The sequence below is a fragment of the Pinus tabuliformis genome, chromosome 6 (assembly GCF_031772625.1).
Source record: "Pinus tabuliformis cultivar Carrire ecotype Pingquan chromosome 6, CPIR1, whole genome shotgun sequence".
Classification (NCBI taxonomy): Eukaryota; Viridiplantae; Streptophyta; class Pinopsida; order Pinales; family Pinaceae; genus Pinus; species Pinus tabuliformis.
In genome coordinates, this window is record NC_142292.1 from 15,729,848 (window position 1) to 15,745,500 (window position 15,653).

Below are 15,653 nucleotides of genomic sequence, written 5' to 3' on the forward strand. Positions count from 1 at the left end.
CATTTCGGCAATGGAAGTCAAAGGTTTCAGGGTGGCATTCATCGATGGAAAGGTACGTGTTTGAAAATAGAATTTTCAAAGATGATTTTTCTCATGGGTTCAGGGTTGGCAATTTGTATCAAGTTGCAGGATGGTCCATTGGGGATCATGTCAATTGACATATCTCATCTATAACACTGGAGGTCTACTTATGGGGCCCTACCCGATGTGAGTCAGATGGTGACAGGGATGCCTGAATTCAAGAAGAGCATGAAGGTACATGTCTGAGATGTATCGAAGGAAAATCTTACAAGGGGACCATTCCCCTTATGTAGCAGGTCCACAGGTTTGGAACAACCCGAAGAGTTTGAGATTCATGATCGGGAATCTCATGTATACAGGTGGAAGAAAGCCCTCTATGGCTTGAAGCAAAACACCCCAGGCATAGTATGAGAGGATTGATAGTTGTCTGATGAAGCTGAGATTCACTAGGAGTGAAACCGATCCAAACCATTGCTCGAAGGTTGTGGATGATAGACCTCTCATACCGGCACCTTCTAAGGACGACCTATTTCTGATAGGTGCAGACCCTCTCATTTGCAGAAGTAAGAGGGAGTTGGATTCCGGATGTGGAACGATAAACTGCAAGCCCATGACTACCTCGAGGATCTTAACTTTCAGAAGTTATATGGTAGTGATGCCGGACCAGATTTGGGAAATGCCTTTGAGTTTCATAAACTCATTCGCGTTGATGTTCTTGGTGAACTTCCGTCCGGACATATGTTTTGCAGTTAGCATGATGAGCTCATATATGGTTGAGCCTCACTGGATTGGTGCCAAGAATCTTCTGAGATATCTTTGGGGCACAATCTCTCATGAATTGAGATACACTGTCGGAAATGTGAAGCTGCATGATTATTCGAATGCTAACTAGGCAGGCAGTGTGGAGGATCGCAAGAGCACTTCTGAGTGCTGGTTCTCTTTGGATTCTGCTTCGATATCATGGATGAGCAGGAAGCAGAAGTCGATTGCTATAAGCACCGCCGAGACCGAATACATAGCTACGAGTATGATCTCGTATGAAGCTGCCTGGTTGTGGAAGCTCTTTAGTGAGCTGTTTGTACACATGATGGATACCACCGTGATCTTCTGTGTCAACCAGGGGGGGATTCGATTGTTGAGGAATCCTGTATTCTATGATTGCTCCAACAGATAGACATCAGATACTACCTTATCAGGGATATGGTACGTCGATGAGCGAGGAGGCTCCATCGCATTGAGATTGATGTACAGGTTGCAGACATTCTGTCAAAGCCTTGGGGAAAGGTCAAATTTGTGACTTTCCCGAGCGACTTGGAGTCGTTGAGAGACCCTCTTATGAGGGTCCTGCATGTTGCATGCATTGAGCTCTAGGAGCTCCGGGGGGCTTGGGGTACTTATTGGAGCAACACGCGACCATAGGGCGACTCACCCTCCCCTAATGGTGCGCTGTGTATAGGGTGAATGGGTCAGCCTTCCCCTGTGATACCCCGAGGTGACTTAGGGACAAGATGAGTGGTTCTCCTGTCGAGGCATCCTACCCATGCAGTCTGAGACTCATGGGAAGTACCTCTCATCTGGCCAATGAGCAAGGAAATGGGGTTAGGGACCATAGTAGTACTATGAATGGACACATCGTTGTATCTACCGTACTCCCTATGCTAGGATGACCTCCATTGATCTGGGATCAACATGAGTGGTTTGAGACACTCTCTTGTGATATTGATCTAGGATCAATGAAACTGATCTGGGATCAACATGAGTGTTTTGAGACACTCTCTTGTGATATTGATTTGGGATCAATAAAACTGACTTTGGGTCAATAGAGAATGGTATGAAACATTCTCAATCAATTCATCTTCTTCATGGTTCAACAGAGCAGACCTCAACAGAGTAGAGAAGAGCAGAGCTCAGCAGAGCATAGTAGAGCAGTGCAGGGCACAGATGGCAGAGATAGTACAGTCAGACATATGGATTAGCGGATGGAGTTCTCCCTAGTTGAGAGGGAGGGTTAAAATTGGCAACTAGGGCCAAACGCTATGTGGGTCATTTTATTTATGGCAGCTGATATTTTTCTAGGATCCCTCTCATTGAGAGGTGTAGGATTGATCTAAGGATCATCCGATTCCGATAAGTGTTCATGGATTTATGAATTTATTTGTGTTATAAGACAATTTGTCAAGGTCGGCCAACAACCAAATAAACCCCACATGTGCTCAACGTTTTGGTATAAAAGGAGATGACTTGAGAGTCATTTCTCACACACACTTCTATCTTGATTTCTCTCTCTACTTGTCTCGGGTTTTAGTGGAAGAGAAATCTAGGAGTGGAAGCCTTAGACTTTGGAGGAAAAGAGGCTGCCCTAGACGCAGATGGAAGGTAGCCCTAGACACAGATGGAAGGCAACGCTAGACGCAGACTAAAGGGTGCCCTAACGCAAACCTAAAGGTTGCCCTAAATACTGGTCTAATCCAACCCTAAATGCTGATCTAATTCAGCCCTAATGCAGTCAAATTTATGGACCACGGTGAGGGTTTGCTATAGCTAACAACGTGGTAAGTAAGGGTTGTTCCAAGTGCATAATGCTGGGAAGATTAGGCCGAGGAACAATTGTGTGGACAGCAGAGTCATAGCCGCAATATAAGGGGTCAAAGGAATAGCGTGGAGGCTGCCCTAGACAATGTAAAGGGGTTGAAGGGACAACGTGACCTTAGCCGCAATATGAAGGAGCTAAAGGGACAACGTGGCCTTAACCGCAGTCAAACAAGGCCTAAAGAAATAGCGTAGGTATGGAGGGTTATCCCCTTGGAGAACCGCAATCTTTAGAAGGTTGCCTTGCTGATTTGTATGGAAGATAAGGGTTGTAGGGTGATGCCCTATCTAGTGATGCAGTGTAGTAGTGCAGCGTGGTGAAACAACACATGGCAGCAAGGTTACATGGTGCTGCAAACTAGTGCAACAAAGTAAATATACAGCTGGGCTACATGGTGCTGGCAAGATGCATGGACAACAGGCTACATAGTGCTGCAAAGTCACATAGGACAACAACAAGGTATAACAACTATGTTGGGACAACAGTACTAATAGGACAACAAAGGACATAGTGCTGCTAACATGCATGGGACAACAAGGTGACATAGTGCTGCTAACATGCATGGGACAACAAGGTGACATGGTGCTGCTAAGACACATGGACAACAACCAGGTATGCTAAGACATATGGGACAATTGCAAGGTATGGCAAGGCAAAGTGGAACAGTAGCTGTGACATGGCAGAAGGCACATGGTACAACAACAAGCATGGTACAACAAGAAGCATGGACAACATGGATAGCAGTGGCAAGTATGGTGTTGCAAGCACATGAGACATGCAATATGACAACATGGTTCAACCATGGCACATGGGACAACAGTGCAGCAGTCATGAGGTCCAACATTATGATGATGGGTGCAGCGTGGTGTAGCATGGTGAGGTGCAGCATGATGACAAGATGCAGCACAATGAGAGGTGAAGGAGTCACCTTGGAGAATCAGTTGAAGCAACATGTCTTCAACTGATCTCATGTATCATCTTCCTAGAGATGATCTCTACTCTTATCTAGATAAGTCAAAGTGTTGACTTCTGTTGTAAATGTACTATCTCTCTCTCTCTCTCTCTCTGTTGAACTATTGAAGAACATAAAAGAAGAATTGATGAAGGGTTTCCCCACATTGGGGTTTGTCCCTGGCTAGCGCCACATCTTGTGTCCTCTTGTCTGGGCTTGTCTTCTGCGATTTATGTTTATGTTCTATTTGCAGTTTACTTTAATGCTGATGTGATTGCTAATCTGGAAAAGATATTGAGCTAACTATGAAATCTGAAATAAATTGCTCTAAGCATAGAACATACCTAAAATTAACAATAGCTCTAGTTCTTGTATTTGGATTTGAACCTTATGGCTTTCTCCTACTCTCCAAACTTTTGCTCAGTAGCGACGGACATGGTCAGTTCCTTGATTGGGCATATATGAAGATCAAGTTGTTTAGCAAGATCAATGTTTATACAATTGCGAGTACTGCTAGAGTCTACAAGTATATTGACATTTTTGCCTCTTATGAGCTCGTTAAGCTTCAGGGTTTTAGGGCGTAATCTCCTTGTCATGTTTGTTGGTGGAGTAGTAGGCTTAATGTTTTTATTTCTCAGAGACTAGTTTCTTTGCTTTCGAAGGTGTGGTGGAACGTATTTTATAGTGACTTCTTGACCTTTCGAAGAATTGCTTTCTTTATCTTGATATTGTTGGACACATGAGATTGCAGCTAATGACGGTTCCTCAAGATCTGAATCTTCATTGTGTGAGACAAAGATTTCTTCATCAGGTTTTTGTACTTCAACTTGCCTTCCATCTACTATATTATAGTAGCGTAAGGATGTGTCTTCATATTGATGGCCAGGCGTCCATTTTTCTCCACACTTGCGACAATTATTTCTCTTTTTTATCCTTTTCTTTGACTCATCACTTAAAGTGTTTGATTCCTTTTAAACTTCATAAGTATACAATTTCTTGTTAAGGCATCTATGTCCTGACGTCCATTTATCTCCATAATACCTACATTTGTTTAACCCCTTTTTACCTGAGTATTATTGAACTTGTGTTTTTGTTCAATAATTTTTGCTACATGTTTGGCTTCTTGAATAGTTTTGGGCTTGTACAACATCAATTCTACATGGATATACTCCTTAAGTCCACATCAATACCTTTTAAGTAGTTGTTCATCAGTAAATCCTCTTTGTCTTGTGGCTAATACTTCCCATTCATGGGTGTATTTGCTTATAGACCTTTTTTGCTTGAGATGAACGAATTTTTCGTAGACATCATCTTCTTCGTCAAAAAACATTTTTGCAAGGCATCCACAAATTTTCCAAAGGAATGAACGAGCTTCACATTTGTTGGACCACCATAGGAACCAATCATATGCCTTAGCTTCCAAATTGTTGGATGTGGTCATGATTTGTTCTCGTTCACCTATTGGCGGGTTCGATTCAAAAACAACTTCCATTTTATTAACCCACACAATAGCACCTTGATGGTATTTACCATCATATTTGAGTAGCTCCGTTTTAATCCGTTGATAGTCTCTTTTTGAAAATTTAGTGTAATACTGGCTACTTCAAAAGCGTATCTCTGGCGAATTAACAGGTGCATGCACAACCCTACCTTGCGCGCTGGATTGTGGTCCTTGAATAGTCTGTATTGTTAGTCTATCTACCTTCTCCATTAATTGATTAAGTCGTTTGTTATGGAAGTCAAGTCTTTTGGTGGTTTCCGCAGAAATGCGTCTCTTTGTAGTATCCTTTCCATCATCACTGTTAACTTCTTTTGGCACTTTGGTTGCACTTTTTTTAAATTGCCAAGGCGATATTGCACGCTATCGATCTTGTCCCTACGACGACTAATGTTGGCTTGTAGTTCTTCATTATTCACCATTTTTCCCTTTTTCCTTACAGACCCCACTTTTTTATTTTTAATAATATTATAATATTTTTATTTATTTAATAATTAAATTAATTACTAATTATATGGTAACTATATAATATATAATTCTTAACTATATAATAGATATATAGTTTTAAACTAATAGTTTTTAATTATTAACTATATAATATATAGTGGCAAATATATAAGGTTTATAATATGACATTATATATATATCGACCTATTCAACGATGTGATATGACCATGAATGGAAATGGCATGATGATTGGGAAAGGCAAAAAAATGGCCGCTGCAAAAGAGATTGTCGCGCAACGATGATGCTGGACACAAGATGCGGTAACTTGGAGCAGACGTGGGTACAACATTTGATCAAAGTGGACCGAAGTGAACGTAGCGTGGACACTGTCGATATGCGATCGAAAGATGAGCAGGTGCGGCGAAAGTTTGTGAGAGGGAACGATGGAGGAGAAGGATGGTCAGTTGTTTGAATGTCGGTTAGAGCGGAACAGAGGCTGGACGGGACAGGCTGCAACAAATGATGATGAATTTTCGATAGTTAGTGGAATGAGACGGAGAAGATGAGTGTTAGGATATTCCGACACATAGGATATAGTTAAGTTCAACTTGGTCTAGTATAGAGTTAGGTAAAGTGTCTTTCTTTACCGTTGTACATTTTGTAACTTACAATCCGACGGTCACGATATGTAGTGATTCGACGGTTCACTCTCACCTCGGTATTACCGACACTTGATCCGTGGCTTGACACCCGATTGGTCCATGAGTTCTATTTAAAGCGCATGGAGGGTCATTGTTCGGGTAATCCGTGCATGAGAGAAGCTTATGTAAATTTTCATTCTTTGATTAATAAATTGCCTGTAGTACCCACGTTGGGACAGGCCGTGGACTGTTTCCCTCCTTGCACTTTGAGGGTTTTAACCACGTCAAAAATACTGGTGTATTGATTTGAGATCTGGTTGTGAGTGGTGTCCTTTTGGTGTTCTTTCTGAGGAACTTACCCTGTAAATTCCTACATGGTATCAGAGCTATTTGAGGGCCGCGTCCGTTGGTGATCCAAATCTGAAGCCGGTAGAACTGCATGCGGCTGTCGTTTCCTAGATCTGCTGTTTCTGACTGCTTTCGGGCCGAGAGGACTGCTCTGTTGCGTTTGGAGCATCTGTTCCAGTGAGGAACCCCTTTCGTTTCACGCGAAAAGGTTTCCGGTAGCCCTAGCTGCGTCATTTTTCAGATCGGGAGGTATACAGTGTTTTTTGCAGTTTACTGTTATTTTCTCTCTGCTTATTTCGGTTTCGGTTTATTTAGCCCTTTTTTTTAACCGGATCTATACCTTTCATTTCTGCGTATGCTCTTTGCCCTGCGACTCTGTGCGATCTGGGCAAATCAGAAACAGAAAGGAAAGATTTTTCTCATGCGTATGCTCTTTTCCCTGCACCTTAGTGTGATCTCGGAAAATCAGAAACATTGAGAAAAATATTTAGTTTTTCGGCTAAAGCTAACTTTGAGATTTTTTTTAAAAATTTCTAGTTTTTTGGCTAAAGCTAACTTCGAGCCGCAAGGTTCGTTTTTCTTTGCATATTCGTGTTGGGTTTTGTGTTTTGTGTTTTGTAGGGAAAAAGAGCTTTCTCAAGGGAAGCACGCAAACCAAGGCCCCCCCCCCCTCTCTCTCTCTCTCTCTCAAATTTTTTGTATAGATCAATTGGTTCAAAGCTATTTTTAGAGAGTAGAGGTCTTGGGTTCAAGTCTCCATTTTGTGGGGGCGGATTTTTTCATTCCCGCACATTCGCGCACTTTGCCGGCAACATCAACAATTTTTTTTCAAAAAGCCATAACTTCTTCATCCGGAAGCCTTTTTCAGAGCCGTTTTTTTTAAAACCGCCTATTTTTTCGAGATCTATCCATTGGAACACTTACTTTCAGCATCTTCAGCTTCAGTTTTTAAAAAAAAAATGGAAAGTCCATGCCAAGTCATTCTTGACAGCACTAACTACTTCCAATGGGTAGCCTACATGGAAGATTTACTTAGAAGTAAAGGTCTCTTCAGAATAGCCACAGACCAAGAGAAGAAACCAAAAGATGAAGACAAGGCTGCAAAATGGGAAAATAGACAAGATCAAGCACGTGGTTTGATAGGGATGTCTATTTCTCCTGATCTTAGATTCCACATTGCAGAACTTGAGACTCCTCATGAAGCATTAGAAAAACTCGCTAAAGTTTTTGGGATTAAAAATGAAATTAGAGCCCATCAACTTGAAAATGAGTTGCTTACTTTGGATCCTAATAATTTTTCTTGCATTGAAGATTTCTTGTCCAAATTCAAGACCCTTAGATATCTCTTGGAAGGTGTTAAAGTTAAGAAAGAAGATGGTAACCTTATTTATTTCATCCTTACTAAGTTGGGACCAGCCTACTCTGTATTTGTTTCCACTTTCCATTCTACAAGGGAAGCTTTCATTTGTCAAGGAAAAGACTACAAGGCCCCTTCCTTTGACTCCTTTTGTGATTCCTTAATAAGAGAACAAGAAAAACTCTTACACCTTGGTCTTCTTAATCTTGGAAACTCTTCCACGAAAGCGTTAGCCGCCCAGCAGCAACCAAATTCAAAGAATCCTAAGAAGTCATATCCTCAAAAGAATGGTCCTAAACCAACTCAGCCTCAAAATGAAAGATCATTTCAACAAAATGATAAGACCAATAAAAACAAATGGAAGAAGACTGATAGACATTGTAACTTTTGTAATCGAGATGGCCACTTAGAATCTAAATGCTTTAAGAAGATGGAAGCCTTGGAAGCCGCAATGAAGAAACATAACATCCATGTGGAGCCTACTTCAACTTCAACTTCCGGAATGGCACTTTCTGCATGTCGTTGTCAATCATCTCAGTCTGGTTATGCATTAAATGTATCTTCTTCTTCTTCTCATTCTCATGAGTGGCTCATTGATTCTGGAGCCTCTTATCACATGGCCAAAAACCAAGCCATGTTTTCTTCTTTAAATGATTGTAACACCAAAAATATATATGTTGGTGATGATAGATCTCTTAATGTTGTAGGGACTGGAACTGTTCATCTAGACAATGGTCAGTTTAATGATGTATTATGTGTTCCAACCTTATCCTGCAACCTTCTATCTGTCTATCAGATAACTCATTCAGGTGAAGGTAAAATTGTTGAATTTTCACCTCATGATGTTGTAATCAAGGATCTAAAAGATCCTAAACAGATTCTAGCTACTGGTCTTGCTGATGATTCCACAAGGTTGTATAAGTTTCACAACTTTGGGTCATCAAATCTTCCCTCAGTATTTGTTGCTCATAATGATGAAGTGAGCAAACTTTGGCATGAGCGATTTGGTCACTTAAACTATCGCTCCCTTCAGCATCTATGTAAAGAAAATATGGTGACAGGTCTTCCTATGGTATCTTGCAGAGATGGTGTTTGTTCCGGATGTGTACTCGGAAAACATCATCGGGACAGTTTTGACAAACGTGCCTCTTGGCACGCCTCAGCCCCTTTACAGCTTGTGCACAGTGATTTATGTGGTCCTCTTCCTGTTGCTTCATTCTCTGGCTGCAAGTACTTCTTAACTTTCATTGATGATTTCTCCAGACGCACTTGGGTATACTTCTTAAAACTCAAGAGCGAAGTATTTAACACATTTTTGGCCTTCAAAGCCTTTGTTGAAAAACAATCTGGACATCAAATTCTTAAGCTAAGAACTGATAATGGTGGAGAATATGTTAAAAACACATTCATCAACTTTTGCACCGAAAATGGAATTCAAATGCAACATACTGTTCCATACACTCCACAACAAAATGGTGTAGCTGAAAGGAAAAATCGCACCTTAAAGGAAATGGCTAATTGTATGCTGCAATCTAAAGGACTCAGTCTTAGTTTTTGGGCCGAAGCAATTAATTGTGCAAATTATATAATCAATCGCACTCCTACTAAGGTTCTAGAGAATATCACTCCAGAAGAAGCTTGGAGTTCCATTAAACCAGATGTAAGTCACTTTCGTGTGTTTGGAAGTGAAGCATGGGCCCATATTCCAGATGAAAAGCATAAAGCTTTAGAACCTAAGAGTGAGAAATGTACTTTTGTTGGATATTCTGAAGATGTAAAAGGTTATAGACTTATTCCATTTAAGTCCAAAAATGTTATCATTAGAAGAGATGTAAAATTTGATGAAAATAAATCGGCCTGCGAGCCTAGTCCGGCGGATGTGCCACCTCTTCCTATCTCTTCTACTTTTGAAAACATTTCTTCTTCAGATGATGAAAGTGAGGATGATAATCCTCCCCCACCTTCTCAGGATCCTCAACTTCCAAGATGGGTCCGTGCTACTCGGGATGCAGCAGGTGATCTTGCCGGTGATCCTACAGATCAGCGACGTACACGTTCTCAGTTTGAAAGAGCCTCTTCTTTACTGGCTCAAGCTCCAGTAAATCATGATCCTGACACTTTTGCAGAAGCTTCAGGCCATCCACATTGGGAAGCAGCTATGAATGAAGAATATCATTCATTGTTGACAAATGATACATGGGATCTTGTTCCTCTACCAAAGGGACGCAAACTTGTAAGATGTAAATGGGTTTACAGAACCAAGTATGGACCAGATGGGAAAATTGATAAACATAAAGCTCGTCTTGTTGCTAAGGGCTTTTCACAGGTTGAAGGCATTGACTACACTGAAACCTTCTCCCCTGTTGCCAAAATGAACTCTATCCGCCTTGTTCTTTCCCTTGCTGCCTCTTTAAAATGGGAAGTCCATCAGATGGATGTTAAATCTGCCTTCTTGCATGGGGACTTGCAGGAAGAAATCTATATGGAACAACCCATTGGCTTCATACAAACAGACTCCAGCCTTGTTTGTCGACTTAAGAAATCCCTTTATGGTCTCAAGCAAGCTCCTCGGGCTTGGTATGCCAAAATGGATAGCTTTCTTTTAGAATCTGGCTTTTCTAGGTGTCATTCTGACAATACTGTCTACACCAAGAAAGTGGGCAACTCTCTTATCATCCTTGTTCTTTATGTTGATGATCTTATCCTTACTGGTAGTGATCCCAACCTTATAAACCATGTGAAGTCTAGCCTCAAAAAGAAATTTGAAATGACAGACTTAGGACACTTACACTATTTTCTCGGTCTTCAAGTCTTGCAATCCAAGGAGGGTATTTCCCTTTCCCAGTCCAAGTATGCTTGTGATATTCTTCGTCATTTTCACATGGAAGACTGTAAGCCAGCCCCTTCTCCCTTTCAGTCTGGAGTCAAACTTTCAGTCTCTTGTACTTCTCCTGAAGTTGATGCTACCTTATACCGTCAACTTGTAGGAAAACTCTTGTATTTAACCCATACTCGTCCTGATCTTTCCTTTGCTGTTGGCCTTGTTGCTCGTTTTATGCAAACCCCCCGTGAAAGTCATTGGAAAGCAGCTAAAAGAATACTTCGTTATGTTCGAGGTACAATACAGTTTGGGATTCATTACAGTGCCAAAGCAGCTCCTCTATTAGTTGGTTTCACTGATTCTGATTGGGCTGGTGACCCTGATGATCGGAAGTCTACTGCCGGTTATGTCTTCACTCTTGGTTCAGGACCTATTACATGGGCTTGTAAGAAACAGGCTGCCATTTCTCTTTCGTCAGCAGAAGCAGAGTATCGTGGTGCCGTGGAAGCTAGTAAGGAAGCCTTGTGGCTTCGTCAAATCCTATCAGAGTTTGGCTTTGAGCAGCAGCATCCTACCACACTTTGGTGTGATAATCAAAGTGCCATTCAGCTATGCAAAGATCCAGTCCAGCATCAGCGCAGCAAACACATTGAACTACACATGCACTTCATCAGAAAGCTCATTCATGACCATGTTCTTGAAATGCAATATTGTTCAATAGATGATCAGGTTGCAGACATCTTCACAAAGGCTCTCACAGAGGCGAAGTTCACTAAACTTCGATATATGCTTGGAGTTCAGGAAGTTGTCACTAAGGGGGGATAGGCTCTAGTGCCTCCTTCCTTCTCCTATTGTGTCATATTTGTAAATCCTTCAATCCTATCCCAAGTTGTTCTTAAGGGGGGATGTTAGGATATTCCGACACATAGGATATAGTTAAGTTCAACTTGGTCTAGTATAGAGTTAGGTATAGAGTTAGGTAAAGTGTCTTTCTTTACCGTTGTACATTTTGTAACTTACAATCCGACGGTCACGATATGTAGTGATCCGACGGTTCACTCTCACCTCGGTATTACCGACACTTGATCCGTGGCTTGACACCCGATTGGTCCATGAGTTCTATTTAAAGCGCATGGAGGGTCATTGTTCGGGTAATCCGTGCATGAGAGAAGCTTATGTAAATTTTCATTCTTTGATTAATAAATTGCCTGTAGTACCCACGTTGGGACAGGCCGTGGACTGTTTCCCTCCTTGCACTTTGAGGGTTTTAACCACGTCAAAAATACTGGTGTATTGATTTGAGATCTGGTTGTGAGCGGTGTCCTTTTGGTGTTCTTTCTGAGGAACTTACCCTGTAAATTCCTACAATGAGGGCGGAAGACTCCAATGGTTTAGAATTCAAGATGTTCAGTGGCACGATGAGTGGTTTCACTTGGTTAGGGTGCAACACGGAAAAGACTGTGGACAAAAATGGAACACGATGGGATAGGCAGTGAATGTTTGGCATAGCGACGCAACAGAGTGAGAACAGGGACGAGGAGGAGATGGAGCATTTGGAGCGACTCAGTGTGGATAAAATGGATGAGGGTGAAAAGCAAGCGCAGGGGTAGCGGAATGAACACTTTGTAGGAAGGAAGATTGTAATATCCCTAATGGAAATTTTAACAATAGATACCAGAAATAAATTTGAACAACCAACAAATCAATACACAAATAGATGCCAATAAAATCACTGAGCTAGTTTATTACTCCATTGAAAAGAGTACATCAACATAAAGGAATAGTGGAACCTTAGCTTGCCAAGCAAGCGGAGAAAAGCCCAGAAAAAGATCTTTGTCACAACTAATGAATGAATTTGGCAATGATGTAGATGGCCTGGTGAGAAGTCCGTTACAAACGTGCTACAACAAAATTGCTCTCTCCAAACCCCAATGAAGCACCGTGAGATTTCTGAGTCAAATCTCCTCAAGAGGGATGGGTTTTCGTCCAACACCGACTAACAAACCCGCTTAACAAATAAAGGGAGAACTCGTGCTATGTTTCCCTTCGTTCTTCTTGATAATTGTGAATTGGCACCAATATTCTTCAAACAAAATTTTGCTCGACTCTTTCAAGAATAATGCTTGGGAGTTAAATTAGTTGACCCTTCAAGAGATAGAACAGTTTAGTCCTTAGGTGGAAAGCGAACACAATCCTCTAATATATTCGGCTCCCCTACTACGCATTGGTCAAACAATTTGATCTTCCGACAAAGATATATTTACACTCAGCGCCATAATGTTATCATGGTCTTCTCAAACTCACGCAAATATAATCTCTAATAAATTTGCGATGCTAACGACCCTCAATTTTTTTTTTTGCTTTTCGTCTTTTAATAAAATAACTTGGCCAACAATATTTATCCCCTTCAAAAACTCGGCTTCGACCCCCACAAAGAAAATATTTGGATACAACTTCTATTATGACTTGCTCTTGACTTTAGGAAATAATTGGGCCTTTAGATAATATTCACTCCTTGATTAAAAGTTTTAATTGAATACAAATTTTGGCCAAATTATTCGCTCCCCACCAAAATCTTTGCTCCACAAATACAATAATGAAAATAATTGGAAATTTCTTTTCTTTGGGGAGTTTCAATAATCCCTGTGAAAATAATAAACCCTCAATTTTCTTTTGAAATTGATCTGTAATCAACCCTCATGTTGATAGGAAGACCAACTCTGATACCACTGTAATATCCCAAACTCGATATTTTGCTAATTTTACAGAAATCTCACTGAACCAAAATTTCTCCGTAACATAACCATTCAATTAACAGAAGATTGCCATGTAAAATAGAATAAATAAAGTGCATGCAATTCAATAACACGATAAGCAAAAATAATCGTAGCTTTTATTATAATAGAAACTGGGGTTTACATGTTGGTACAATCAAATAGTTGAGATGGAAAATTGACCTCAAGAATCTGCTCCAATGCTGTGCTTGTTGAGAAATCCAAGGGCTTGAGAAGTTAATGATTTCTCTATCTTGATAACTGCTTGTGAAGTAAATTTGCCTTTAGATTTATTCAAACAAGATCTTTTATATGTTAGATATTATTAACTTCATCAACCAGCTATCATGCATGATAAATAAAAGAACAATGACACAAGATATAGGCAACAGCCAGGGCAAAAACCTCTCCAAACCTGAGAGGAAAAACCCACGGTAATTCTTCTTATGATATCTTCACTTGACAAAATTTCCAAGACCAATACAAGACCCTTCTTACCAATGTGACTCCAAGATCAAGGCTATATCATTCTGCTACTGCAATTCTTTGACTTGCTGTTCCATGGATCAGATCAGCTACCATGAATGGATGAGTTGGCTTCCTCCTACCTTCTCCTCTTAGTCCTTCAAGCTTTCCTTGTTAAGGATAGTCCACTAGCCTAGTGGATCTCCTCAACGCTGCCTTGAAACAGTGTGATCTGCTTCCTTGAATGGGTTGCAAAGAATTCCTAGTTGCAGATCTGAAGATGACACTTTTCTTCCACGTGAGAATGAGCCTAATGCTCTTTAAGGTCTTCTTCTCCTTCGTTGTGCTTGTAGCTTTCTTCTAGCTCAATAACCGAGTTCTTTAGGTCTAGATCCAGCTCCTATTAACAAGATATCCAAGGACTGTAACACAACCCTAACCCAGATCTGCTCCTTCGTATGTGTGAGTGGTTTAGGGCTCTTCTAGCCCTCTTAAACCCTCGCTTCAATGGTCTCCCTTCTTCGCATGGATCTGCCTATCAAAATGAGCTCAAGACCGAGAATTTTCCTTGATGATGAGAGCAGATTAAGTGATGCCCTACCCTCGCACGTGTGACAGACTTCTGCGGTTATGGACAGGCTTCTCTGCGGTTGAGGACAGACTCCTTCTGCGGCTCCCTTACTTCGCACTCTTGAACAGACTTCTTCGCATGGAGTGAGACCCAATTGATCTTGTGATGATGATCCGAATAGGTGAGGAGAGGCCTTATATTTATAGCGTATGAAGGCTGTTCATTAGGTCGACATAACATCCTCTAAGCTGACGTGAACATTCACATATAAATTTGTATTTATGCCGAAAATACATTGCATCTTCCACATGATATTTGGAGGGGTTAATTGCTAGCCTTTTGATCTTTACTTTGAAGGAGTATTGTCACATGATTCTGCCCTTGATCTTGGAGTCATACTTGTACATTTTTCAAGTGTACACATTTACATAAATGACACAACGTACCACCTAGCCTGGAGCTCATAATGAGAGCTACTAAAACAGATATTTTGATCATGAAACCCATCATTCAAATACACAAAAGTTTGCTAGATGCAAATTACATCATTTACAATGGCTTGTGTCAATATGAAGACCAAACCTAGTTACACTTTCTTCAACAGTGCTGGTCCTCCAACTCTGAATTGAATTGTTACTGTTGAGCTCTCCTATGAATTTTGGATGAATTCACCAAGGGGAGATGGGTACTCGCCCAATCTCACTGAATCACCTGAGGGTTTCCGCCTTGGGGCTACCAATGGAGTAGAGAACCAGGGTTTCAACCTCTCATACAAGAAGAAATATCAAATCCAAGATGTCCTCTAATGGCCTCCTCCTCCTCTTTTATAGATTTGGTGGACCCCTCTAGAAGCTCCTCTTTTATTATTATTTTAATCATTGAGCGCATTTCCCTCCATTAAAATATCTTTTTAATGTAGGAAAATGGTAAATTGGCCACCACACTCTCTCCAACCACTTGAAGTCACTCCTCAGCATCCCATCCTATAGATCTTCTTGTCTTAGATCCAACGAGCTATTACACTGAGGTGTTCCATCAATTAATCTTCTTAGAATGCCACCTCGAGCACATAATTAATTAAGTTAGGAATGTTATTTTCTGAAAGTTGTCAGAATGCAACGGAACGAAAGGCAAACTGTGTGAATGATGGAATATGCCAAGCGAATGC

At 40.9% G+C, this 15,653-nt stretch overlaps 1 protein-coding gene across 1 annotated transcript in view; it reads left to right on the forward strand.

The window, feature by feature from the left end:
• The first annotated feature begins 5,951 nt into the window (after nucleotides 1-5,951).
• The window catches only part of LOC149256990 (MAG2-interacting protein 2-like), a 56,271-nt gene continuing 46,569 nt past the window's right edge, over nucleotides 5,952-15,653 (forward strand). Inside the window, exon 1 of the mRNA XM_089430539.1 lies at nucleotides 5,952-5,967. Within this exon, the coding sequence (XP_089286665.1) occupies nucleotides 5,952-5,967 (16 nt within the window). The remainder of the gene's footprint in view (nucleotides 5,968-15,653) is intronic.